This window comes from Trachurus japonicus, chromosome 12, assembly GCF_045865225.1.
Source record: "Trachurus japonicus isolate A0001 chromosome 12, Traja_1.0".
In the NCBI taxonomy this organism is placed as follows: Eukaryota; Metazoa; Chordata; class Actinopteri; order Carangiformes; family Carangidae; genus Trachurus; species Trachurus japonicus.
Window position 1 is genome coordinate 8,858,498 of NC_140918.1, and position 25,498 is coordinate 8,883,995.

At 42.9% G+C, this 25,498-nt stretch overlaps 1 protein-coding gene across 4 annotated transcripts in view; it reads left to right on the plus strand.

Moving 5' to 3' along the window:
• Positions 1-25,498, plus strand: part of ntng2b (netrin g2b) — a 75,649-nt gene that overhangs the window by 10,372 nt on the left and 39,779 nt on the right. For all 4 annotated transcript variants that reach the window (XM_085793007.1, XM_085793004.1, XM_085793006.1 and 1 more), the window contains one exon: positions 5,657-6,300. In XM_085793007.1, the coding sequence (XP_085649133.1) occupies positions 5,657-6,300 (644 nt within the window). The remainder of the gene's footprint in view (positions 1-5,656; positions 6,301-25,498) is intronic.

Here is a 25,498-nt window from a genome sequence, read left to right on the forward strand (position 1 = left end):
AGCCTCTCTCCTCTCTCTCTCTCTCACCAAGGACTCTGCGTTTGCTTATGTTTGGAGTTTTCCCACTCTGCGTTGTCACCATAAATCAGATGATTTATAATCTTAGCCTCGCAAGGATTCTAAGTTTTGCTTTTGTTATTAGACCACTAGAGTGGGTATGAGTGACTGCTCACTTTCCCCTGGTACAGTCCAGTGACTTTATTCAAACGGCAGCGCTGTCGGCAGATGCTGCCTCTTGGCAACCGACGTGAAAAAGTGAACGTCTGCAAAGGAGCGGTGACACATGATCTGAGCTTGCACAGTTGCATCGATATGATGCAGTATTGCTTTCACATTAGAGCTTAGGTCATAAAGACTGGAGAAACTGCTGTTTAAAGGCAAATTCCACCCTATAGACTGTAGAAAAGTTCATCAGCATCAGTTCAATGTTAGTGATTTTAAAGGGACAACGAGGAGTTTTGGAAAGCGACGTGTTTTCACGCTACATTTCCCATGAGCCTCCGCGCGCACGGTGAAATTCTTGGACCGGTGCAAGACGGACGAAAGCGAAAAGAATGTTTTCAAATCAAGAATGAAAGTCGGAGGTTTGAAGATGATCATATACAGTACCGTAGTCGTTCTGACCATAAACGGCGATTCTGCGGTGTTATTCCCATGACCCGCCGGGCAGCGTCCGGGAAACCGAAACTAATGCTGGGCGAGTCGACCACTAATAATAATAACAAAATAATGATGAAGATAAAACGATATATTTAGTGAAAATGGACCCATTAACAAGTGTGGGTAACGTAGATTCATCCACATTAATGAGACTTTTTTAATAAAAAAATACAAAATCCTCATTGTCCCTTTAAATTCCTTTGAAACATCCATAGGAACTCTTCAAACCAATTCATGCTCCACCCCTCCATTCTCCATCTGTACGCTCAGTATGATACAAACAACATGTAATATACGGCTCATGCATGACTCTGTTGAGCTCATTAGCAGGCACGTGTCACAATTTTCCACTAAGCCCAAAACTACACACTCCAGTCTACAGAGGAAGAGTGTTTGATTCACTACACATGGATTTTGGGCAGGCGACCACTTAAGTCATTATCGTGCGATTCTGCTGTGACATTACATTATATCAACGTTGAGCACTTAAACGTCAGTATCTTAGTCATGGTTATACAGTAATTTGACAAATGGTGGAGTGGGCAGTAATTTTGGCGCCGTTAATAAGGATTTCACGCATCACTTTAATCTGCATAAAACATTTCATCCTATATATATTACCATGATTTTCATTAAGGACCATTAAGACTCGAATTTTCTCAAGTTCAAAGTCGGGGAGAGACGAGCACACACCCTTCACCGATTTGAAAAAATATGACTGTCAGGATGAATAATGTCTTCACTGAGGCAATGTGTGTAATTTCATCCTGTTATTAGCTTGGGATTTGAACGTCGTCGTCGTTGTCGACTTTTTCATTCATCTTAATTGTCTTATTATGTGCTTAAATATGTAGTATTAGTGTGTCTTGGTTGTTAACAGCCGGAGATATTAAGAATTCATAATGAACTTTTGAAAACTTCGTCATGTTTTTTGAGGACGAACCAGACCAGTCACTCAGTCTAATAAAAACATAGCAGATGTAGACTAGATCCTCATCTGTCATTGGCTCTCCCTCCTCTGAGCTTACATGTGATTAATCAGAGTTCATCTGAAAGGTCACTCCCCCACACTTGCAAGGTTGAACAGCTTTATGGAGGAGAAGATGAAACACTCATAAACCGTACAAAATCCACAAACCATTATCCATTTGTTCCTAGCATGCAGGTTAAACATTCACGTTTTGTCGTTGCCTTGCTCAAGGACTCAGGGAAAACACTTGAGTCTTTAGTTTGTCTGTTTGTTGCCTCTCTTACTACAACTGCTTTTGCTGCTGCTCCGGCCTTTCTTCTTCCAGGATTAAAGCATCTGAATAATATTCCAAAAATAATTATTCAAGCAAATCGGCTTTTTTTCTTGTAGTTGTTGCAGTTGTCGACATAATTACCATTACCTCACCAAACACAGCATTTCCAGATAAGCTGGTCACATTCTTAAACTCTACAATTAGAAGCAGCATAACACCGACAGCAAAAAAGAAAAAAATAATAATAAGAGGAACAAAACAAAGAAGAAAGGGGAGGAAGGAGGAGGGGAGGAGGAGGAGGAAGAAGAAGAGGTGGAGGTGGAAGAAAAAAAAAAAGCAGGATATTTATACACTTGCACTCCATCAAGAGATTGTTAAGAAGGCTGCAGTAAAATTCACAAAGACTATTGGATTCTCATTAAATAAAAGAAGACGGATAACATTAGCTATAAAATTTGATCAGTTACTACATTTTTTAAGGAGAAGGTTGGAAACAGAAATCAGGTGAAAGCCCCACAGAGATAATAAGCTTACCTAAATAAAACCTATGTTCTGTGTTAAGAGGAGAGTTAAAAAAAAAATGTAATTGATCAAGTAATAACTCTACTGAAAGGATGGAAATGACAGCTTAGGGACTTGTATTTTTGAGTGATGCTACAAATGTGTATAGTAAAATATAATGAAAGAAACCGGTGGCTGCGTAAAAAACTGTTAATAATTGGAGAAAAAACAATACGTTATGACCCCTTTGATACAATGAATGACTGTGACTGGATATTGAAGAAAATAATAACCCCTTATCAGTCTAATTAGTACATCCTGGGGGCATGATGAGCCTTCTGCATGTGATACAATCTAAACAACGTTAGAGCTGAATTTTGCAAATTAAGCACCAGGAGAGACGTCTTGGTGGATCTCTGGGATTTCTCTGTGTAAATATTTAACTTCCGTGGTGATGTGGCTGTCAGACAACTGGCTTACAACAGTAAGCTACATCAATTTCACTGAAATGTCTGCAAATGTCTCGACACGAGGAGCCGGCAAACTGCGGGATTGGGGGATTCGGATAAATGGAAAGTAAATCGAGGTGGAGGGCGACAAGGAACGTCACGGGAGGCAGCGACTCTGTCTGCGAGAAATTACATCAATATACAACTAATTTGCAACAGCAAAATGTTTTGAAGGAGGTTTAATGTCGACAAGATGAACTGCTCCAGTGGTGGAGGAAGTATTCAGTACATTACCCATCCATTTCTGTGTTTGCAGTGTTTTACAGTTGCACTACTGATGGTTTTTATTATGGATTGATCATATTTTAAACAGTGGGCTGCTTGGTTTGTAAAACTAAAACAGAAAAAGCAGAAAATCTTCTCATTTAAAAAGCTGGAACCTTGAAATATTTAGTCACTTTTTTCAAAAGTTGCCAAATTAATTGTCTATCATTCAACTGCCTGGTCATTTATCATTTATAATCAATTCAAATTCACAAGCTCCATATCTATTGTATGCAAAATAACTAGTACCAATGGGCTCCCTAAAAAGCAGAGAAGTTTGATGTGATATGAAAACATGTATTCAATCGTCAATTCAATTACTAAAATGCTGGACTGAAAGTACAGGAAAGTACATTTTAATGATTATATTCAGGCAATCACAGGACTTAAAGGGGAACTATGCAAGTCCAGTCCCTGTTTTGGTAACACCCCTCCACCCAGGCCATGTGCATTTGTTTTCAAACGAAGCCGGCTCCATGAAGCAGTGGATAACATTATGTATCATGTACGTTTTATTTGTGTAGTCTTATCTGTCATTAACAAGAGATTATGGATTACTGTGGGGTGTGTTTGTGTCGAGGCGCTGATCTTGCAAAGGTTGGCTTTTGGGCCAATAGACACTGGGTGGAAGGCAGAGAGCCTCCATTCTCCCTGTTACGAGTCATAAATAAAGTCATAAAGTCGCATAAAAGTGACTTGAGAAACAAATGTGTTGATCTACACTCAACCAAGATTTCAGTCTTTCCCTTTAACATTAACCAAAGCTCCTCTGTTGCCTTAATCTACCTACAGCCTCGGTCTCTAGTGTCTAGACTCACTGACCTAAACATGCAGTGTCAGTCACTCAAAAAAAAAAAAAAAAATCAACTGAACTGAACGTAATCAAGCCATCAAACTACGTCTGTCACCACAACATAATTGGGAAAGTAATTTAGTAACACATTACCATAATTCCTAGGAGACGGGGGTTAGAGGGACGGGACCTGACATTTCCTCTAACATGGAAATGTGGGAATCTGAATGAACAGAAGATGAATTTGCGTTTTTGGGAGGGAAATGCAGATGAGAGGCGAGAGATCTAACGAACGAGAGTGAAAGGCATTTCTGAATGCAGGTGGGACGCGAACCGCAGCTAAGTGTGAGCTGTGTGTGAATAAATCCCGTACACTTCTGAGCTGTGCAGAGAGGCGGTCGGAGGCTTGAAAGTCTTGTCATCACTAAAAAGAGGAGAATCAATTCTCTGGAGTTAAAAGTGCAGCGGCACTCTGCTGCCTATGCAAAGACAGTGATGATGCACGATCCTCTTGACCTTCACACTTCCTGTTGTGTTGTTTTGGCAAGTTCCCTTTTAAGCCCTGTCCCTCACTGCCCTTGGCGGCGAGTTCAATGTACTTCTCATTTGGATACACGACATCCTTTATGGCAGCAATAGGTGTGGGGAGTCAGGCGGCTGAGGAAGCTGCATCCGCTGAATCAGTAACAGTGATCACGAACAGTAAAGGGGAGCGCCCATATTTTACAACAGTGAAAAAACTTTTATGCTTTTTAACTTTGGCATTATTTATTTTTACTGTACAAGGTCTAAACGGGCAGACAGACCCCAAATGCACCATCACTTTGTGTTGATTTGATGAACCCTCAATTGCATTCACATTTCTCTAACCAATCTCAAGGCTCTGTGTTAAAATGTGGCTTTAAAACCTCTATTAAATGAATTTATGCCTATTGCCTAACACAAGTCATAAAACTACCACTACCTAACTTACACCAAACAAACTGAAGGCAAGTTAATATTCTGGCATTGGGGTAGTTATTGTTTCTGCAGCTCTGGGCTACAGTATAATGAAAGTGCCTTGGGTCGGCCGCTGTGTGTCTGATGGGTGCTTAAATGCTACACAAATAAAATGCACAATGAGGAGGTGGGAACCCTTGGAGTTCAGGCCCCTAAGTTAACTTTACCCTATTATGCCCCCTTCAAAAGTTGCTGGTTATGGTTTTAAAGGGGACATATTATGGAAATATCACTTTTTGAAGGCTCTTTAACATATATTTGGGTGTTTGTCTTGCCTTGAGGCCCCCCAAATGTGAGAATTGACGAAAAAAATCTGTAATTTTCAGGCTCCCGAGGTTGAAATTAGTGTGGTTTTACGAGCTGTAATGACTAATGATGTCATTAGTTTTCGAATTTGCATAATACCACCCCTACCTGGTACCGGTAGAAGGGGCGGGGCAAGCAGTGGTTCATTTGCATTTAAAGGGACAGGCACTAAAACCAGCCGTTCTGAACAAGGCTGTTTTGAGTGGATAAAAAGAGCTGTGATGTTTGTTCCTTGGGTTTATTTTGACCAAAATGTGTCACAGACACGTCTTTAAGTCACCTGGGAACTATTTCAATTTGTGGAAACGGGGCATAATATGTCTCCTTTAAAGTGAATCCCTGACTGATGTCTCTCTGTTCTGTCTTAATCTCCCTTTTAGGAGAACCCGTACCTGTGCAGCGACGAGTGCGATGCCTCTAACCCAGACTTGGCTCATCCTCCTGCGCTGATGCAGGACCGTGAACGCACCGGCCTTATCACCTACTGGCAGACGGTCACATGGAGACGCCACCCGGAGCCGCTGCTGGCCAACATCACCATGGCTTGGAACAAGAGTCTGGAGCTCACGGACGACATCCAGATCACCTTCGAGTACGGCCGTCCCACCATCATGGTGCTGGATAAGTCCATGGACCACGGACGCTCCTGGCAGCCCTACCAGTTCTACGCCGACGACTGCCTGGACGCCTTCAACATGGCGCCCAAACGGGTGCGCGACCTTTCGGCGGCCAACATCACACGGGTCATCTGCACCGAGCAGTACTCGCGCTGGGTCGGCTCCAAGAACGACAAGAACGTGGTGTTTGAGGTGGGGACGCGCTTTGCCGTGTTCGCCGGGCCGCGGCTACAGAACATGGACAACCTGTACACTCGCATGGAAAGTATGAAGGGATTGAGGGACTTCTTCACCTTCACCAACTTAAGGTTGAGGCTTCTCAGGCCCGCCCTCGGAGGCACCTACGTCCAGAGAGACAACCTGCTCAAGTACTTCTATGCCATCTCAAACATCGAGGTACCTGCCAGGTGAGACTCGGTGCTGACTCGACACATTCACAGCTTTTAATATAAAACCAGAATTCACAGAAAACTGTAAAAAATAATATGAATTTCAAAATAATTTTCCATCAAAACACTGGTTCTACTGGTGCATATAGAAAAGTAGAGTTGGACTATTAAAACTATGAGATAAGGGAGCTATGTTATTCAATTAAAGCAGAAGTAAGTGGAATGTTTGTCTTAATATAAGTCTTAAATAGTTATATCTTCCAACAGCAATCACTTATATAGAGTGTTTGGTCCGAAACACGGGTCTGTCAGTCACTCTGCTCTGCTGTAAGCCGAGGAGAAAACTTTCCTTGTATCCTACAACCTTTATCCAATGAGGAAAAAGAACGGCATAAAGGGGCGGTCCTCTCTGTGTGTGCAGCCAAGGGATGCGCGTTAATGTGGTGACGTAGGGACGAGGGCGGGGACTGCTAACTCCATCGGCTGACAAGAAGTTAGCCAAAATGACCGGATCGCTAACTTCTGCTTTAAATAATAATTATGCTTTGATAAAAATATTCTTCTTCATCCTTGCATCTTCCACACACTAACATATCAACAAACGTCACTCTTGACTCTATAAGTAAATGTGAATAAATCCTGGTTGAATTGTTTATGTTGGCGCGGAAATAAAAGGATTTTCACAGACAACCACAAAGATCAATAATGTGATAAGATAGATATGGGTAAGTACCATCAAGAATTATTGACATGAATTATACAGAAGTTGGTGATTGATTGAGTTAATTGATCAAAACTACTGATTACATATAATGCAATGTTCCACAATAACATTTAGTCTGTTGGAGTTAAATCAAATCAACATCATGAGACGTTGTTATCAGATCAATTTAATTCTATTACCTCCATATGGTTGGATATAAATCCTGCCTTCTTATATTTAAACATGACAGACAAAGGAAAACCACCTGGTGATGAACACATACTCACACACACACATTCACAGAGACACTGTGATCTGACAGCGTTCAAAATGACCCCTCCCTCCCCTCCCTCTCTCAGCCTGGCTGGACGCGGCTCTCTGTCCGTCAGCGGCCGGTGAGGACAATGATTAATGACAGAAACATACGGCCTCGGTGGTCGAACGTAAACCGCCATCCACATTCTTGCCGGAGGAGCCGGGAAAACCTTACAAGGCAACTTTGTGACAGTGAAGGATGCAGCGGGCCGTCACGCGCCTGCTTAGCATCAACAAGCCATCTCTCCTACCTTTCAGAATTATTATTCCAATCAATACGGCAGGCTGACATTTGAATGGTATTTAACATCCTTGTTGGGATGGCCCCGGAAAAGGAGGAAGGAGGCGTAAATTTGTGTGTGTGTGTGTGTATGTGTGCGTGTGTGAGAAGGGGGGAAAGTGAAAATGAGCGACTGTTTGTGTGGAGCGTCGGCCGATGTGGGCGTCTTGTATGTGTGTGTGTGTGTGTGTGTGTGTGTGTGGAGAGTCAGGGTATGGAGGGTGTTTGATGGAGTTCCTGAGTGGATGCTGACACAGCACACACAAAGGCATGCACGCACACACACACACACACACACACATACACAGACACACACACAAACAGCCCTCTGGCACAGGGGAAAGGGCCTGCAGGTATTGATCACAGCCACATTTCAGCCTCAGCACAGAATCAGAGAGAGAGAGAGTGAGAGTGAGTGAGTGAGGGGGGAGAGATCAGCCCAGCACCTTGGGGGTGAAACAGTCCTCCGCCAAAAAAAACCCAGAGCCTCCATCAAACCTAGAAAATTTAATAATCATCCATCCCCCGAGTTTGAAATATTTGTGCTTATTTCTTCATCTAGTTGTCCACAAGTGCAACAAATCCAAAAATTCATCATTTTACATGAAACCCCCTGCTGTGCCGCTTTGCTTCAAACACTCCCTTTAAAACCCCAGTATGTAACTTATTTGGCTTTTTATTATCAAAAATCAAATATGTCTTTCATAAATACGTATTTCACTGAAGTCGAATCACACCTGCATACAGATGAAAGCTTTCTCGTACCTTAGAATGAGTTGTTACAAGTCGTTACAAATACATAAGTAGGCGACGCACCGAACCGAGGCGGCCATGTTGCATCGCCATTTTTTTTACGTTCAGTGGCAGCGTAACCACGGAAACTCAGCGGAGCTGTCGGCTCGGGGAGAAAGTTTTCCAGGTAGCGCCTGTTAAAACTGTCACCACTGTGTAGTGTGAGGAAGGACGGAGGCACTGATGTTGCATTCAGGTGCAGTCAGGCAGACGGCCGTCAGCAAACCAACCGGATGTCATTTTACGCGAAGAGATAAAGACGGTAAAACGTGGGTCAGGTAAACAATACGACAACATTTTGTCATGCCTATTGTTTTGCCTCGTGCTGGCGGACCACTTGTTTACATCAAACTGCTTGTTTATCCTGTTACATGCAGCGTCTGTTGTCTGTCTGACGTCTGCCCGATTTCACGTGAATGCAACATCAAGAATACGTTCCGATATGCAACCGCACCTCTAGATGGGGGGAATTCCTACATATTATACCTTTAAAAAAAAAAAAAAAAAAGATATTCTCCTCTTATTTATACTTTAAGAAAATGTTAATAATTCCTCTGCTGGTCCCCGGTAGCAGGGCTGGTGGCTGGTGGCAGCTGGTGATAGTGTCAGTATGTGCTGGATCTGGTAACAAGAAGAACCCAAATTTAGCTCAGTGGAGATGACTGAGGCCAGTCCGTCTTCCGCTCCCGGCCACCCTCACCTCCCGTAACATAATCACTAATCAATAAGTTATTCTGGGCAGCCAAGCAGGAGTATTAGGTGATAGTGATGGGGGGTCCTCAACAGTACAGTACAATCAGGAGTGTGATGCTTACGGCTGGGAAATTGATTTTGGGGAGCGAGACGATTAGTCAGTGTTCCCTGGACAAAAGGCTAAGCTATTTCATCTCATCTCATCTGGCCTTAGTAACATATTGGGATTTCCAATGCTTAAAATTTGAATAATGAATATTCTAGTCTGCTGGTGCTCCGGCGGGGACGGCGCACTGAAATGGGTTTTATATGATCAAGACCAAGTGGCAGTGTACCGCAGGTCGCCGCGGTAATGAGATATGCTGGTGTTATCGATGGAGAGAGGGTTGTAGCCACTTCCTGCCCTGTATTGTATGTCCCCGAGCCCCGAGCTGTGGCTCTCCGGATGAACCCGGTTAAAAGTAATTATTATTAGTTAACTGTTCTTAATGACCCCGGGCTGAGACTTGCAAAACAAGCCCCTTCCCGCATCAACCGGTGGAAGATGTTACTGTAACTCTGTGGGGGACGAGTCTCTTTTAACTGACGCTGCATTGCCAAGAGTGACTGGTCGTGGCCGGCGCTCTAAAGAAGAGCTGGCGCAGGTATGCGGGAAGAGCCAGGTGCTCGGGGCTAAAGAGTGCTGCTTTATCAATAAATACGCAACCTGATAGGCCATTAAGTGCAAACACAGGGAAGCTATAGGTTTGACAGGAGGGCAGGTTGTAAATTTAGATTTGTGGACGCGATGAAAAACACTCAGCAAATTGGATGGTGAGCAGGTTTTGCGAGAGAGAGGGCATTTAGGGTAGAGGGCAGCCAGAGGTGGCACCAAGTGGGCAGAAGGTCGAGGAAAAGGGGGGAGGGAGTGGTGTAGTGGAGGCAAAGTCAAGTTGGACAGTCGATAGAAAATTATTATATGATTCAGCATCGCCTGGGTTTGTGTTGCAAAGTTCTCCCAAGGTTAAACTGTAATGAGCTACAGAACTGACTACAATACACACACACATACACACGATACAAGTCCAGGTGTTTTGGGTTTGGGTATAGCGAGCGCCTCGGGCTTCCTGCTCATTTTTTGCAGGCTACAGTACATTCAACCCTTTCAGATGTGGCCATTTCCATATCACTGATGGGGCCCATGTGAAAGCCATCACCAAAGCATCAAAGATAGAGTAGCGGAGCCTCGACTCTATCATCATTTACATCAGTGAAATCACATTCACCAGGAAGCTTCACTCGTATAAGCCGAGCTCTCAAATTCTCCCTCATTCATCGGACCCGTATCTCTCTCCTGTCCCATCTGTCAGGCACCTGCTGGACGCTGGCGTGGACTATAGCAGGGCCGCGGCTAGGCTGTAGTCTCCATTATGGATTAGACTTGAGGTCACGGATTGGGCCTTTTTAATGAAATAAGCAGCAGGTCGTACGGTGGGTCCTTATAATGGAATAAAGGGAAAGGCTGTAAGCTCAGGAAGAGCCAACTAAGTGGATTATAGGGCCAAGACGGGGAGGGAAGGAGATGGAGCGGGCTGAGGAGATAGACCAAGTCTGCATCGTTTTTCTCTCCTCGCTGGTAATCGCTGCAGCATCAGGTCCTCTTTCTCCCAGACTTCTCAATTTGATTTGATTGGCTGATGGGGGAAGAATGACATTTAAGAGAAGCCAAGTATGCACCCTGAGCATCTCTTATTCCCCTATGTCAGTAAGCCAAGCAAGGGGTGAAACTAAAGGTTCAGCACGTGTACGATACAACAGAATTAACCCACTGCTGGCATTTCAGGGAGGGAGGGTTTTTTTTTTTTTTTAACTGCAGTTTAAGTTTTGAAAATCAGTTTTTCCTAATTCTGCAAATGACAGAACAGCAAATGTAGAAATGTTTTCCTCTTGACCCAAAATATAAAAAAGTGACACTATAGAACAAGCCTGCCAGCAGCTAAGTTATGGGGTCAGAATGGATCATTTCCATGATAATTTTGCAGAGAGTTTATTAACTAATGTTGCTGCTGTTCTGCTGATTTTGGTGATTGTGAATTAAATAAATAGTAACAAGAATTTACAGACTTGCTGCTGTAGCTTCTATGAGGCTACACTTCCGCATAGTGATAGTTGGTGTCAGTTTGCTAATATGTTCACAATGGCAATGACAATATTCATACATTTATTTAACATCTGAATCTAATGATTGTTTGTTTCCATCAGTTTAGAGTCAGTCCTTTGTATCTATACATTACGTATAGGCTCACCATGTTGCATTGCTGCGTTTCTACAGTAGCTCAGAATGGACAAAGTAAACACAGGCTTTTACATTTTTACATTATCTGAAGTCCTTTGACCAGAAAGAAAGAATGATGAGGTCAAAAATTGGTTTATCCTCTGGGAAGAACAGACTCCTGTAACAAAGTTTGTTCAAATTCAACAAGTAAATGCTCAAATATTTTTAATCTGGACCAAAGAGTTTGACACCGTCACTCCCTCATCTCATATTAACACCCAGTTAACACCCACCACTACAGTACAGCTGCTGCTGCTGCTGCTACTATCAGTATAAAACTATATAGTGGTTTTCATCATTTCATCAGCTTTAACTCTTAATTACATCTGATAGGCCCGGTCTTGTCCAAAAGGCCCGATCCCTCACCAGCGACTAATTATTCTGCAGTGGTGAAAATTAGTTAAGAGCGGACCTGGCAGGAAACAAGCCATATAAATGCTAATGATATTCAGAGGGTTTTTTTTTTTTTTTACATGGTCTTGTTGTTTCATGCCTGCTCGACTCATTTCTCCACCGTGTGTCTGTGTTTCTCTCAGTGCCATCCTGGCCCCCTGCTGACTGAGCTAATGTGCTGAGAGGTTTAAGCTCTCCGTCTCCTCGCAGACTGGAACAGACTGGAAGAGAGAAACTTTCCTGGTGTTTATTAACATGTTGCAGAGAGTATAGAGATGGTGGAGGGGTTGTGGGTGGGGGGGCTGAGGGGCTGAGGGGCTGGGGCGGGGCTGCGGGGGGTGGAAGAGAGGAGGTCGATGCAGATTTGATGACTTCTTTCATGTTTCTGTAGGTGTTTCGTTTGTGCTTATATCATGACAGCCGGTGCAGCAGCAGCAGCTCTTTGTAATTCTCCATCAAATGGCAATATTTCCATGCTACGCAAAATATGCAACTGTAAGTCATGAATATTATTTCTCACAAACTTTTCAAAAGATCACTTGATTTTCTCTTTTTTTTTCACTCCGCTCTTTTTTGAAGAACAAACACGTTGAGAAAAATCCAAGAAAATATTTCAGTGAAGTGGTTTAGAGGCTTTTTCTTGTTGTGCGTGTAAAAAAGCTTATTTTATTAGAGGAGTTTACTTCATGTGCTGCTTCTGTCATCAGTGTTTTTCTCACATTACACTTGGTCTTTGTGAGCTTTGTGCACACTATTTAGAAATCAGAGCACAATGCAAAGCGTGAAAATGCGATTTTGGGGAATGTGACCAAAGACATTACACGGTGAAGGATGATTAGATGACAATTTCCCACTAAGAGCCTCAAGCCACTTTATGGATCCTGATACTGATCACAGTAATACACGCTGCAGCTATTTACACTTTGCATTAATGGGTCTTTCCTTATAAGACATAAAACATCCAGATACAGATATATAATACCAGGATAATTTAATTCATGAGGTTAATACTTATGAAATCATTAAAAAATCATTTTAAAAAAAGTAAATTAGGTGAATAGAAAACAAAACCAGGGAACGCCTCTGTCTTTACACGTTTATAAGTTTCCAGCGTTGTAAAATCCCGTCTGTGAGTATCACAAACTGTTGTTGTTGTGCAGTGTTTTGGCATCTGATAAGCCTTTAAACACATTAATCTATTACTCCACCTGGACTTCCTGGATTGCATTTCACTGTCTCACCGGAAACGTAAACAACACAACACTCCCGCCGCCAATGGTGGTTTTAACTCCAAATCCCCCATGCTTATCAGAGGAGTTGTATTGTGGGTAATGCAGTCGCCAGATCTGGACGAAGGAGAAGAGAAAGAAGACGAAGAAAAAGAAGAGAGGTTGTATTAAAAAGAGGAATACATCATTCTTCTACTCTGACAATGAAACAAAGTGCAATGGATCCGGAAAAACTTACAGCAGCTGAAAGATATAAAGTCAAACACACACACACAGTCACACACACAAAAAAAGAAAAGCCTAAATTATTCCCCAAATTGAAATTCATTTGTACACCTTCTCTAACCCTGATCTGTACTCGCAGTCACACCGCCTCCTGGGGGACGGACTAATTAGACTCTGAATGGCTTACACAGGCTAAATCCGACTGTGACAAAGGTTTGTAGTTGTAGTGGGGCAGGGCAGATAGCGAGGAGAACTCTCTGTGGCCTCGAGGCGTGTCCATCTTCCCATGCAGGAAGAACAGATGCTTCTCCTCTGTTTCCCCCCTTTTTTCTGAGCCTCCAGTCTTTCTTTTTTTGTGTCTTGATTACCCACGTACTGTGACTTTGACTTTGGGAGCTGTCACCACTATTTTTTGAATTACAACAAAGTTTTTTTTTTTTTTTTTTTTCTTTCGTGTCCTTTTTGCGGAGTGAAGGTGAGAGGATGGGAGGTATAAGCCTGGATCATGGTGGGGTTGGGGGGAGAGGCAGAGGAAGAAAAGAGGGAGGCAGATGATGGATTAACTCCTAGTTTCATGGGACTAGCTGGGGTGTGTGATTTTGTGATGAATGATGTGAGGTGTGATGCTCTGTAAATATTATTCTCCAGTTCACATGGCCACCGCAGAGCAGAGTAACGCAGTCTCCACATGAATGAAATATACGAGCCGTGATTGATGTGTGATGAGCGAAACATGGAAGAAGCGTCGGCTGGTGTGGGTTGTCACCAAAAAGACAGGAAAACCTTCACGCGGCGTGGCCCCTCCCACCCGGTTCAGACTCCTCCTCCTCTTCCTCCTCCTCCTCCTCTCTGAGTTATCTCCCTCTGAGGCAGCCGAGGCTCGGAAACAGATCACTTTTTAAATCATTCATGAGCACTCCCCAGAAAAAGAAGGGCATGCAGAAAGCTGAGGGACCGCAATGAGGAATGTGTCATTGTTCCTCTCATATGCCATGATTTATGACACAACGGTTGTAACTGATTTGATAATCACAGTTTATTTCCCCTCAGAAGGGAAGAAAGTTAAAGTCAGCGATTTCGCCTGTTTTCCTTTCATTCCCCATCTTTTGTTTCACAGATGAACGTCTTTTTTTTTTCTTTCTTCTCCCCCCATCCCCACCCTCCTCAATAGATTTTTCTTTTCTTACCGCACCTTCCCCACCCCGCCTCTTACTCATCCCATAAATATCCTTTTAAATTCACAAATACAATAAAGAATTCTCCCCAGTAGCGCCTGCACTGTGCCTTCGCCAGCATCTGGTGAGAGGGGGGAATCTCTTGATACCACAAGCGTGCTTTAAAGCTGAAAAGCATGCTGGGAATTGTAAGTGGGAGAACATGAGGTAGAGGGAGGGTGTCCTTGGAAAGATGGGTTTGTTCTCAGTCAGCCACATCAATTAGCATAGCATTATTACAGGCATGGTGTGTTCAAAAAAAAAAAAGATAAAAAAAACACACCGGCGCCTTTTACTCTACTGTCGCTGTCATTACCAGCGTGTAGACGGGGGCAGATAAACAACTCATCCATTGGTGTCTGAAGGCGAGGAACACAAAAATAAGCCAATTAGAAATGCACCGTGTCATACTGTGATCACACTGTTCTTGATGTCGCAGCGAGCCGCCGTCCCGCCACCGTCGTCTGTGGCGGGACGAGACGAGAGGCAGCAACTTTTTTTCCGTCCAACAAACAGAACTGGAGCTGCTCTGGTGTCATGCTGTTATATTGTACTGACATGGTGTCTCCTCACTCTCCGTCTTCCACTGAGGTCATTTCAAAAAGCTAGAAACAAATTTGACTTCTCATGTGGCCGGACAACACAAGTCTGATGGACGAGTCTTTACGTCTTTTTGAAATTCTATAATAGATCTAATTAGACATTGACCGATAGTGGATGTTTAAAGGCTGATACAGTTTGGAGCAAGAAAAGTACGATTACTTGGTTGCTCCACAAAAAAGCACATGACAAGTCATCAGTCAGTGAGGTCAGTCTACTCTGTACACAGTTGTCTTGCACAGCTGCACAGAAGAAAAACTGCAGCTCCTCAACATGAGGCGCTATATTTTGAGGTTTTTTTTGTATTTTGTTTAGTGAGCAAGCTTAATGTAGATCTCTGTTGTGATAAATGATATATATAAATTATCTCAGGTGGAGTCTGACTGTGCAACCGGTGGAGTGTAACACACTCAAGGCCGAAACTTCTGCGCCTTAACAATTTATTTTAAAAAAACAACCTCTAGACCAAATTATTCATTGGTCAACTGTAATTAGGCCTGTCACAATTATTACAACCCAATCACCTGATCGCAATCATTATTTTTTGCATAATCGTTCAAATCGTTTCCATTCATCTGTTTAAAAACAGCTGGATGAAACAGAAATGTCATATCTCCATCACTATTTCCTCGCCGTTTTCCTCCGTTTGAGGTGTGACTGGTCCTCTTTTGATGACATCATCATGTTGTGCGCCCTTCTTCTGCTATGGTTTAATGACACACGAGTGGAGCACCACAAACTGTTCATCTCGAGGAGCTTAATTCCTAATACTCGACAACCGCATTTCAATGAGCATCTATTGACATTAGCACCATGGATTTAGTTGCAAAGCCAATAAATGGCTCCTCTTTATAAGGTCTGTGTGAATTATTAAACTATCTTTAGGCTAATACTATAGTAGTGGCATAAAAGGATCAGAAAAAAAAACTATTAAATCTTAATCGCAATTATTTGTTTGGCAGTTGTCGTCAACTAAAAGTCCATGATTGTTACAGCCCTAACTGTGATCCAAGTCACCTGACACAGTGTTTTCCCACCAACTGTTGAACTAAAGTTAATGTGCAAATGTTTGAGGAGCTGTGATTTACTATTCATCAATTAATTTTTGCTGACCACTAAACATAATAATTCATAAGTATGGGGTCCTTCAATATTAACTACAGGGCCTCATTAAGTCTGCACAAACCCGAGGTCTTCTCGTTAATTGCTAAATAACGCCGGGCATTCGCTACACAAGAAAATCATTATGTGTTCAGGTCAGATATGAATATGAATCTAATTTCTAAAACCAATTCACCACAAGTTAATTCATTTAAGCAAAAAATATCGTAATCACTGTATAAGTGAAGCAGTTTTCCGAGACAGCTCGGAGCGCTGGTAAACACTGCCCCTTCTGTTCTTTAACGAAGACCCTCAAGTTTTTTGTCCTTGGACTAATTGTCTTGCTAAGTGCACTGGTGCGTTTTGAAGCTCTCCTCCCCAACTTCCCCTTTCTCCTCATCTGTTCCTCTCTCCTCCTCACCTCCTCTCCTCTCCTCTCCTCTCCACTGGCCCAGGGCTGGGGTATAGCTCTCTTCTCGCTATGACTAATGATGTTCTTTCAGTCTCAAGGTTTTAGCAGGATAATTATATTAACCCCCGTCCTCTGGCTGATCCCAGCTCAGCTCTTAGCTTCCCCAGGCATCCTCCCCTTCGCACTCTCACCGGAATTAGACACTAATACACACACATGGGCATACGGGAGCGCATGCATGCATTACTGTTGTACTGTACGCTAATGTGTGCTCTGCGCTGTTGAGCATGTGTGTAGATGTAGATGTGTAGATGTTTGTGTTGGTGGTGACTTTTAGGCGACTTTTTCCAAATTAGTTGATCATTTAAAAACTAAGAAACCTGGAGTATTTGTGTTTGTGCATGGGTGAGGATGGGTGACGGCCTGCGGGTGCGGGTGGTTGGTGGTTTGCAAAGTGTGTTTGTGTGCTCATTTATAATTTGATGCCTTCGTTTATCATTGGTTCAAAAGTGTGTTGTGTCTCCAAAGTTCATATGGTGGCCACAGAGTCTCATGGAGATGCTATAGATATACACAGTTCTCAAGATTTAGGGTTAACTGAATAGGATTATTGTATCTGAGTGGATTATATCGTTATTTTCTGTCGATTTTACTTCTATTTCATGAATTGTCTCTCCTAGAAACTCACTTTCTATACAACTATTTCATTTTCAGGAGTGGTCATTGTCAGTCAATATTTGATCAATTGAGTACTCAGTGACCCACAAATTATATTACTATATACTCTTACCATGCAAAAGATATAAAGTAGCCTAAGTCCATCTGCTCTGTGTTTTAAGGTAAACCTGGACCTGTACTTTCAAATTTATGTGAAAAATCAGCCAACAATAGAAAACCAAGTCTGTAACAGGAACTTTAATTATGTTCTTGTAATGTACTGTTGTCAAACACATAAAACTCTCACTCCACATGGATGGATGGGTGACGGCCTGCGGGTGCGGGTGGTTGGTGGTTGGTTTGCAAAGTGTGTGTTTGTGCGCTCATTTATAATTTGATGCCTTCGTTTATCATTGGTTCAAAAGTGTGTTGTGTCTCCGAGGTTCATATGGCGGCCACAGAGTCTCGTGGAGATGCTATAGATATACACACTCTGTTCTCCACTCCAAAGTTTCTCACTCTGATTAACACACACATACACATACACATACGTACACACACACAACAGACGTAAAGATCCCACAGAGATCCATATCACCCCGGGGGGTCGGCAGACTCCGTGGGGGGGCCGCACAACAGGAAGAACCTCCCACCAAACCCCATGTCGTCCCAGAGTTTCTGTCTCTTCATCACTTTTTTTTTCTTTTTCCCATTCCTCCCCGCCCTTTGCCTCCCATTTCTCCTTTACCTCGTCTTCATCTTTCATATCTTAAATAAGAGGACGTATAATAACCCCACCACCACCCTCACCCCCCACATCCCCTCCAACTCACACCCAATTTCCTCTCTCCCCAGGTGTTAGTCTTTGCTGTAGTGTTCATTAAAACATATTCAGCAGCAGTGAGTGACTCTGCAGGGAGGTCACACTCTAATATCACAGCTACACAGTGATGTGAGGGCGATCGTAGCCTGGACGGAGAGCGAGGCCTGATCGCGCTCTCTTTACTCAGAAAAGGAGCCCCTAAGACGCAGTGACATGGCTGCCTCAGTAAGAACTGTGTCAGCTATTCTCAACGCTTCATGCTGCATCATGCTGCATGAATATTACAATGCCGGCATGCCGAGTCTTAAATTACCACCCGCCAAGTGCCAAATGCCAGTAAAATATGTCTGTGTGGATGAATTAATAAGGGTCACCCATCACAGTGGTCAGTGACTTTTGAGAGCGCATCTATTCAAGGGTGAGAACATTCAGCATATGTTATTACAAGTTATTTTTTATGAAATGGAATAATTTAGATTTTTTTCCCCCCCTTCCACACTGAATCAAAAGGAAAAAGTTTGATATTTTTGAAAATCTAAATTTGGCCGATACGAAGCAGCTGAGAGGCAGTAAGAGTGGAAAAAAAAGTCAACAAAAGACATACAACAGAAATTTTAAGAAACATTTTACATGAAAACACACAGTTTACTCTCCTAATGTCTCCGTGTGCACAAGAGAGTGTGTAAACCAGTAAAAGAGGAAGAGGATGCTGCATCTACTGACTGATTCACAAAGCTGAAGAAGAATCCATGAATTGATATCAAAAATAGAACAGCTATGGAAAAAAACACATTTATAAGTTTGAAGTGTTATTGAATAGAACAAGCTGTTTATAATACAACTTTACTTTTACATCTCTGGGAAGTTATTATGGCTGAAATGAGAGACAATCTCATTGTAGAAATACAGTATAAAACACTTATTCATTTTCCCATTGAATGAAACATTTCAGTGCTTTTCATCCAGTGCTTTCCAGGGCCACGTTTAATTACTGTTTAAACGTGGCCTTATGCAGCCTTGGGTCTAGTGTGCGCTGTTTTTTTTGTTTGGTCTTGTTGTTGTTTTTTACATTTTATTTTGAACTCTTAGAACAAGGATCTTCAAAATGCACACAACATGAGTACACACAGGGCACAAAACAAAAGTAGTCCATGCATGCCCAGATGTCTCCAGTGTGCACACACAGTGCTGCTGTTGCTGCTGCTGCAGTGTAAATTTCCATACAAGCCGGAATTGCCCAACAGTTAAAAGTAATTCAGATACCGTATATATTAAGTGAGGGGGCATATAAATCAAAATGCACTGCTTAGTTAAAGCCAATTAACTCTTTACATCATCAATAAATGGGCCAAATCTTAACGAGTCAATGAAATTACAACCTCCTAAAAGAAAGAAAAACCTGACACCAGATCATGTCATTGTTTACTGTAACTGAACAATAAAGTTATTTAAAAATGATGTATTATCCTCATGCAGAGTGACAAGCTGCATATTAATTACCTCTGCAGTTTGAAAGGCCAGCAGAAACAGTGAATTCACACAGCTGGCAAGAAGTGACCCACACCTGTACTCCCTCCAATATATAGCACACATACACACACACAGACACACACACATCCTTGTAAAGCTAGCTTTGTGAGGACACTCATTGACATAATGTATTCCCTAGCCCCTTAGCCTAACCTTAACCATCCAAAACAAATGCCTAACCTTAACCATTACTCTTAACCTGATATAAACCTAATTATAAGTCTTAACCCTCAAACAGCTCTTGGAAAAAGTGAGGACCAGCCAAAATGTCCTCACTTCCCAAAAATGTCCTCACTCTGTGGGTTAAAAACTCGTTCCGGTCCTCACAACGTAGTAAGAACAAGAACACACACACACACACAGTCTCTGGTGCACTCAGTCCTCTGAGGTCTGGGCTGGAGAACAGGATGTGCCCGGGCTCCATTATTTAGTTATTTGTGCATACACTACATACTTCAGAGAGCAGGTAGCACAAAGTGGGGCCTGACTCTGCCCGCTGCTCTTTACATGACCCGACCCGACCAATCGGAGGGCTGTGCTCTGGGTCTGAACGCCATGTGCATGCAGCTATGGCAGCACGCAATAGCCATTTACTGTATCCGGTTGTAAATAATTCACATGTACGCTTAGCGGCTTAGCCTCACACACAGTCTCCCCCTCCTCTACCTCTGTATCCATCTCTCTATCTGGTGCATGATCCCCAAACTAAAAAAGACACACTTTAAACTCAGAGCAAACTGTGCTAATATAATGAATCATCCCACAAACACACCAGGGAGGTCACACATCCCCGTGCACTGCATGGTAAAGATACACACACACACACACAATACACATACACACACAGTACAAACACAAACGCGGTGTGGATTGCAAAGACAGCCAAGGTCATTCCTGAGCTTTGAATAATTTAAGATTTCTTTCTGCTGGACATTTCACTCCGTTTTTTTTTTTCAAAAACATCAAGTGACCTCTTGACATTGAGCAAATTTACTGAGTGCATGTATTTATGTGTGCATGTGTGTGTGTCTGTGTGTGTGCGCTAGAGAGAACGGGAGACCCCAAACGCACCGTCCCTCAGGCCTGTCCCTCGCTCCCTTAGATGCTCCGGTAGAGTGTTTTCTTCCTTTTGGGATATGCCCAAAAAAAGACTGAAAACAGAGATGAGACAGAGATGGAGGGAGAGGGAGAGAGTGGATGAGAGGAGAGGAGAAGAGAGAGACAGGAAATGTATCTAAAACATTCATGGTCCTCTGCCGTCAACAACTTTAATTAGACATGACAGATGATGAGTCTGGGTGGAGGGATTTGTTTAGAAAACTTCATCAGCTCTGTTATTAATGTGAACGAGTGTGTGACAGGACTATTGTGATTATGAGAGGAGGCCGAGTGTAATTCCTCCTCGTCACATGACTGCAGGGCCAGGTCAGTTATAGATTACCTGTTTAGTCTAAAGGGAGGGAGAGAATAAAGGTGAGGTGTGTTGGTGTGGAGGAGGAGGAGAGGGACTAGACGGTTTGAAGAGACTCAAGCCGCTCCCCTGCCACGGGAGGCTGCACTCGAGGAAAATCGATCCTCTCCCTTCAGAGAAAGAAATTTATGAAGCTGGAACATAAACGCAGTCATGTCCAATTAGCTGCTCTGAATTTACGAGGCGAGGCGGCGGGGGTGGGTGGAACGGGATGTGGTGATAAAGACTTCAGCAGAAGCCAATAAGGCGTTGCGGCTGATCAATGATCCCGGCTTCATGCAACTCCCACTCCTCACTCGGTCGCTCGGGATAAACGGTGGTGGAGGACTGTGCAACCCTTCAACGGATCTGATTTTAATTTATGAACATACTAAAGACCACCTCCAGACATATTAGAAGAAATACAAAAATACTCGGCTTTGAATTATAATTTGCAGCTGTTATGGTTCCTCTACAGAAAAAAGTTCAATTGCCAAAAAAACTTCTACTCCTTCTCCCTCATTGAAAATCCTGAATCCATGAATATACAAGTATTTTTCATTTTGGAAACTTTAGCGAGCAGACACAGGACGTCGCCTACTTCACTGAAAAGTCCATCCTCAGCTCAAATGTGCTGGAGGCTTCACATTTCCAAATCCGACTTGTGTGTTAAGTTGCAAACTCAGACTTTCCAACTAGTGTCACAGAACGATGCTCAGACGCACGACACGTCTTAAATTTAGATTTGAGGTGAGCGCAGGGAAAGCACCTGGAGCAGATGAATCTGAGAAAAAAAAAACACCTTTAAATGTCACACTTGGCACATACAGCACTGAGTGAATTTGGGACAGATCAACATCTAAACATCTGAAGTGCTTTAAACTTCTGCAGTGCTGTTGCATCCTGCAGCACAGTGAAGGCCAAACATCCACATCCAGTAACAACAGGCACATCCACGAGGGCTGAACACAAGAGGCCGACAAAACAGAATAACAACTCAGGACTAATCGCAAACAAATCATCTATTAAATGCTTCAAAAATGTAGGGTTAACTGAATAGGGCTATTGTATCCGAGTGGATTATATAGTTATTTTCGGACCATTTTACTTCGATTCCATGAATTGTGTCTCCTAGAAACTCACTTTCTATACAACTACTGCACTTCCAGGAGTGAGCATTGTCAGTCAATATTTGATCACTTGAGTACTCAGTGACCCACAAATTATAGATTATATACTCTAACCATGCAAAAGATATAAAGGAGGTCCATCTGCTTCATGTTTCCAGTTAAAGGGATAGTTCAACATATAGGCAAATTGGCCTATTGCCATAATCCCTATCGTTTTAGGAGTATAGGTTTGTACCTTTAATTGTCGAGTTATGAGATAATAAAGGAACGTTACGAGACAGAGTTGTTGTGCAGCTCACAACTTGTCCACCAGAGCGTTTTGGAGTTGTTGGATTGTGCATTTGATGAGTCTGATGAGGGAAACCAAGAAATCCCATGAGCCTCCGTAGCGTAGCTCTGAGCAGCTCGCGGCTCTGCTCCGCTGTTCTATAATAGCTTGCACTGACAATTAAAGGTAACACACCTACTCCTAAGACTATACTGTAGAGATTATGGCAATGGGTCAATTTGCCATAATGTTGAACTATCGCTTTAAACCTGGACATGTACTAACTTTCAAATGTATGTGAATAAACAGCCAACAATAGAAACTAAGTTTCATCTAACAGGAACTTCAGTTATGTTCTTGTAACGTACTGTTGTCAAACACATAAAACTCTCACTCAACAGCCTAAATCATGAATTCAAAGTTGAAATAAATACATTGTGTAAAATATAAACAGGTGCCACAGACTAGTGTGTGTGATGCCACCTGAGTTGAACTCCTGTAGCCAAAAACTACAGTACACATGCACAGGTTTGTGAGTAGTAAACGCTACTCATATAATGTCAACAACAACAGAGCCACACTAACTTCTATAGTACCATATTTTGTTTCATGTCAAACTTGGCTTTTGTGGCCTAAACCCAGTCGCTCATGATGCTAAACCAGGTCTCTGCTGCCAAACAGCTGCACATTACAGTACACATCCTACAACCCACAGTCCACACCACATGTGCGATTAAGTTCAACACAATCTAACTGAGAGAAAGATAAATACAACTCCTCCTATATATACAATGTAGGATTCAGGGTTGATCTTATTCATCCTCAGTTGATGCACGTGGAGCAGTCAGTCAGTCAGTCAGTCAGGCCTGGTTTGGGTGTGAAGGCTTCCTCTGTTTGACAAAAGCACTGACACTCATTGCCCATTAGGCTCTCGCTCTACTATTACTCCAGGAATCTGTGCAGCCGGTTGTGTGTTTTGTCGGTATCAGGGGAGGGGAGCTGTTGCGAGTATACCAAGTGGGGCTTTCTCCGTGACGGCTGATCGAACGCAGTGGTAGTAGAAGAGGAGGAGGGAGATCTCCTGCTGGGTCAGAGCCGCATCGATGCGGTCTGTCATCGCAGGTTAGAGCACGTCAATGCGGACCCTCCCTCCTGCTCCTCCCCTCCCCGAGCCTCCACCACTGGAGTCGGAGGCAGGCGGACTGACAGGGATTTGACACAACTGCCCTACTCCCCGCTGTACTGACTGCTCAGCCCCACCACGTTGTCTCTGTATACCCTCCTTTTTTTTCTCTCCTCCTCCTCCAACCACTCCTCTCAGCAAACACATGTGTCCACAACCCAATTTACCCGATGCAGTCCTCCAGTGAACGAACGCTGGTGCAACGGGCAGTAGCAAAGGGGTAAAAAAAGCTGCACAGATATCAGGAAGGATGGAAAGATGGAGAGATGGAGGATAAAATGGAAAATCAAGAGGGGAAGAAGAAAAAGCAAAGACCGGAGGAGTGGAACGGCTACAGTATGTGGAATTTGGGAGCAAATGTAAAAAAAAAGAAAGAAAGAAAGAAAAAAAAACAGTGGGAGGAGAGTGCAAAACAGAAAATAGAGAGAGAGTGATAGCTGTGTCCCCGGAGAGGAACGGAGGCATAGGCGTCGACTACAGTAAAGAGACAGATAAAGCCCCATTAAATGCTGCTTCCAGCTGCTTTCTCAGGCTCTGCCACCACATGACTCCCCCTTGATGTTTGTTTATCTTTCTTCTTATTTATGCCCCTAATTGCTGCGTCTCTGCTGTCTAAAACAGGCAGTCCTCGTATCATTAAATACACAGGGCCGACATGACTTCACAGAGACAGACTGCATGGAGAATGGACAGAGAGAGACACACACACGCACACATAATCAGACAAGCCTGGATACTAGCGATACAGACAGGCTGACAATTATTTTTACTGTCTGCTGCTGGATAATTACCACAGGTTATCCTAAAGCAAAAGCGTGTGAGGATAATACATATATGATGTACAGTAAGTGTGCATTGGTGATACATGTACAAACCCATGTCTCCAAAGGTTTACCTTCATGTCCTACTGGATGGTTTTGTCTCACATGTCCTGGAGGAAGCTGCTGTAATTGCTGCCAGAGTTGTGTTTACTTACTTGCGACTTTTTTTTTTTTCCTATCCACAAAATGCGACTTCTTGTACTGTTTGCAAGTCGCAGTGAGGTGGTGACTGTTATCAATACATCACCAAGGCCTTTGATATTGTGCAGCAGGTTTCATGCATGGAGAGAGACGTTTTAAGCTTAGAAGTTAAGAAGAACATGCTCGTTGTTTAACCTGAACTACTGTACACGCTTTGAGTTTCCTGAAGGCCAGTAGGAAAAAACACTGAGCATGCTGGAGTTTCCACAAGTGCATAATAGGAAGAAAGAAAAAAACATATTGTATTGCAAGTGCAAATTACTGTAGTGTTTAACTGTAATATTTTTAAAAAAGTCAAGGTTGCATTTTATTCATGACAAAAAAAAGTAAATATCTTCATTTGCAGCTCAAATTTAGGAAAAAAAACATGTTGCTCATCCCACATTTTATTTTTCAGCCTCATTAATTAAAACAATGATTCCTCTCAACCTGTGCTTTGTTGGGCTACGCTGTAAATACAGTGTCATTTTGAGCAGAACTCTGGCCCCTGGTGGGATTATAACATTAAAGGTGTCCTGTGGAGTTTTCTTGTAAACAAACGAGTTGTTTGTATTCAACGCGTTTTGAGTTCCTCCCTGAGGTCTGACAAATGAACTGGATGCATTTACTTCTTTTTTTGCAAACATTTTTATCCTTTCTTAAATTTTTCTCAGTTTAAAAAACACACATTGTCTACAGTCATTTGAATTCGCACGCACTCTGCTGCGTCATGGCTGCCTATCTCGGCCCAGCGCCGCCACCTGTCAGTCAGGGGGAACAGCGTGAATCATTTAAGGAGGAATTTGTGTCACGTGCAGCCTCATGCATGTGCACAACAACACGCACTGACAACACACGAAAAACCATGGTGCTGAAAAGCGTCTGGTCAGGTAACATGGCCAA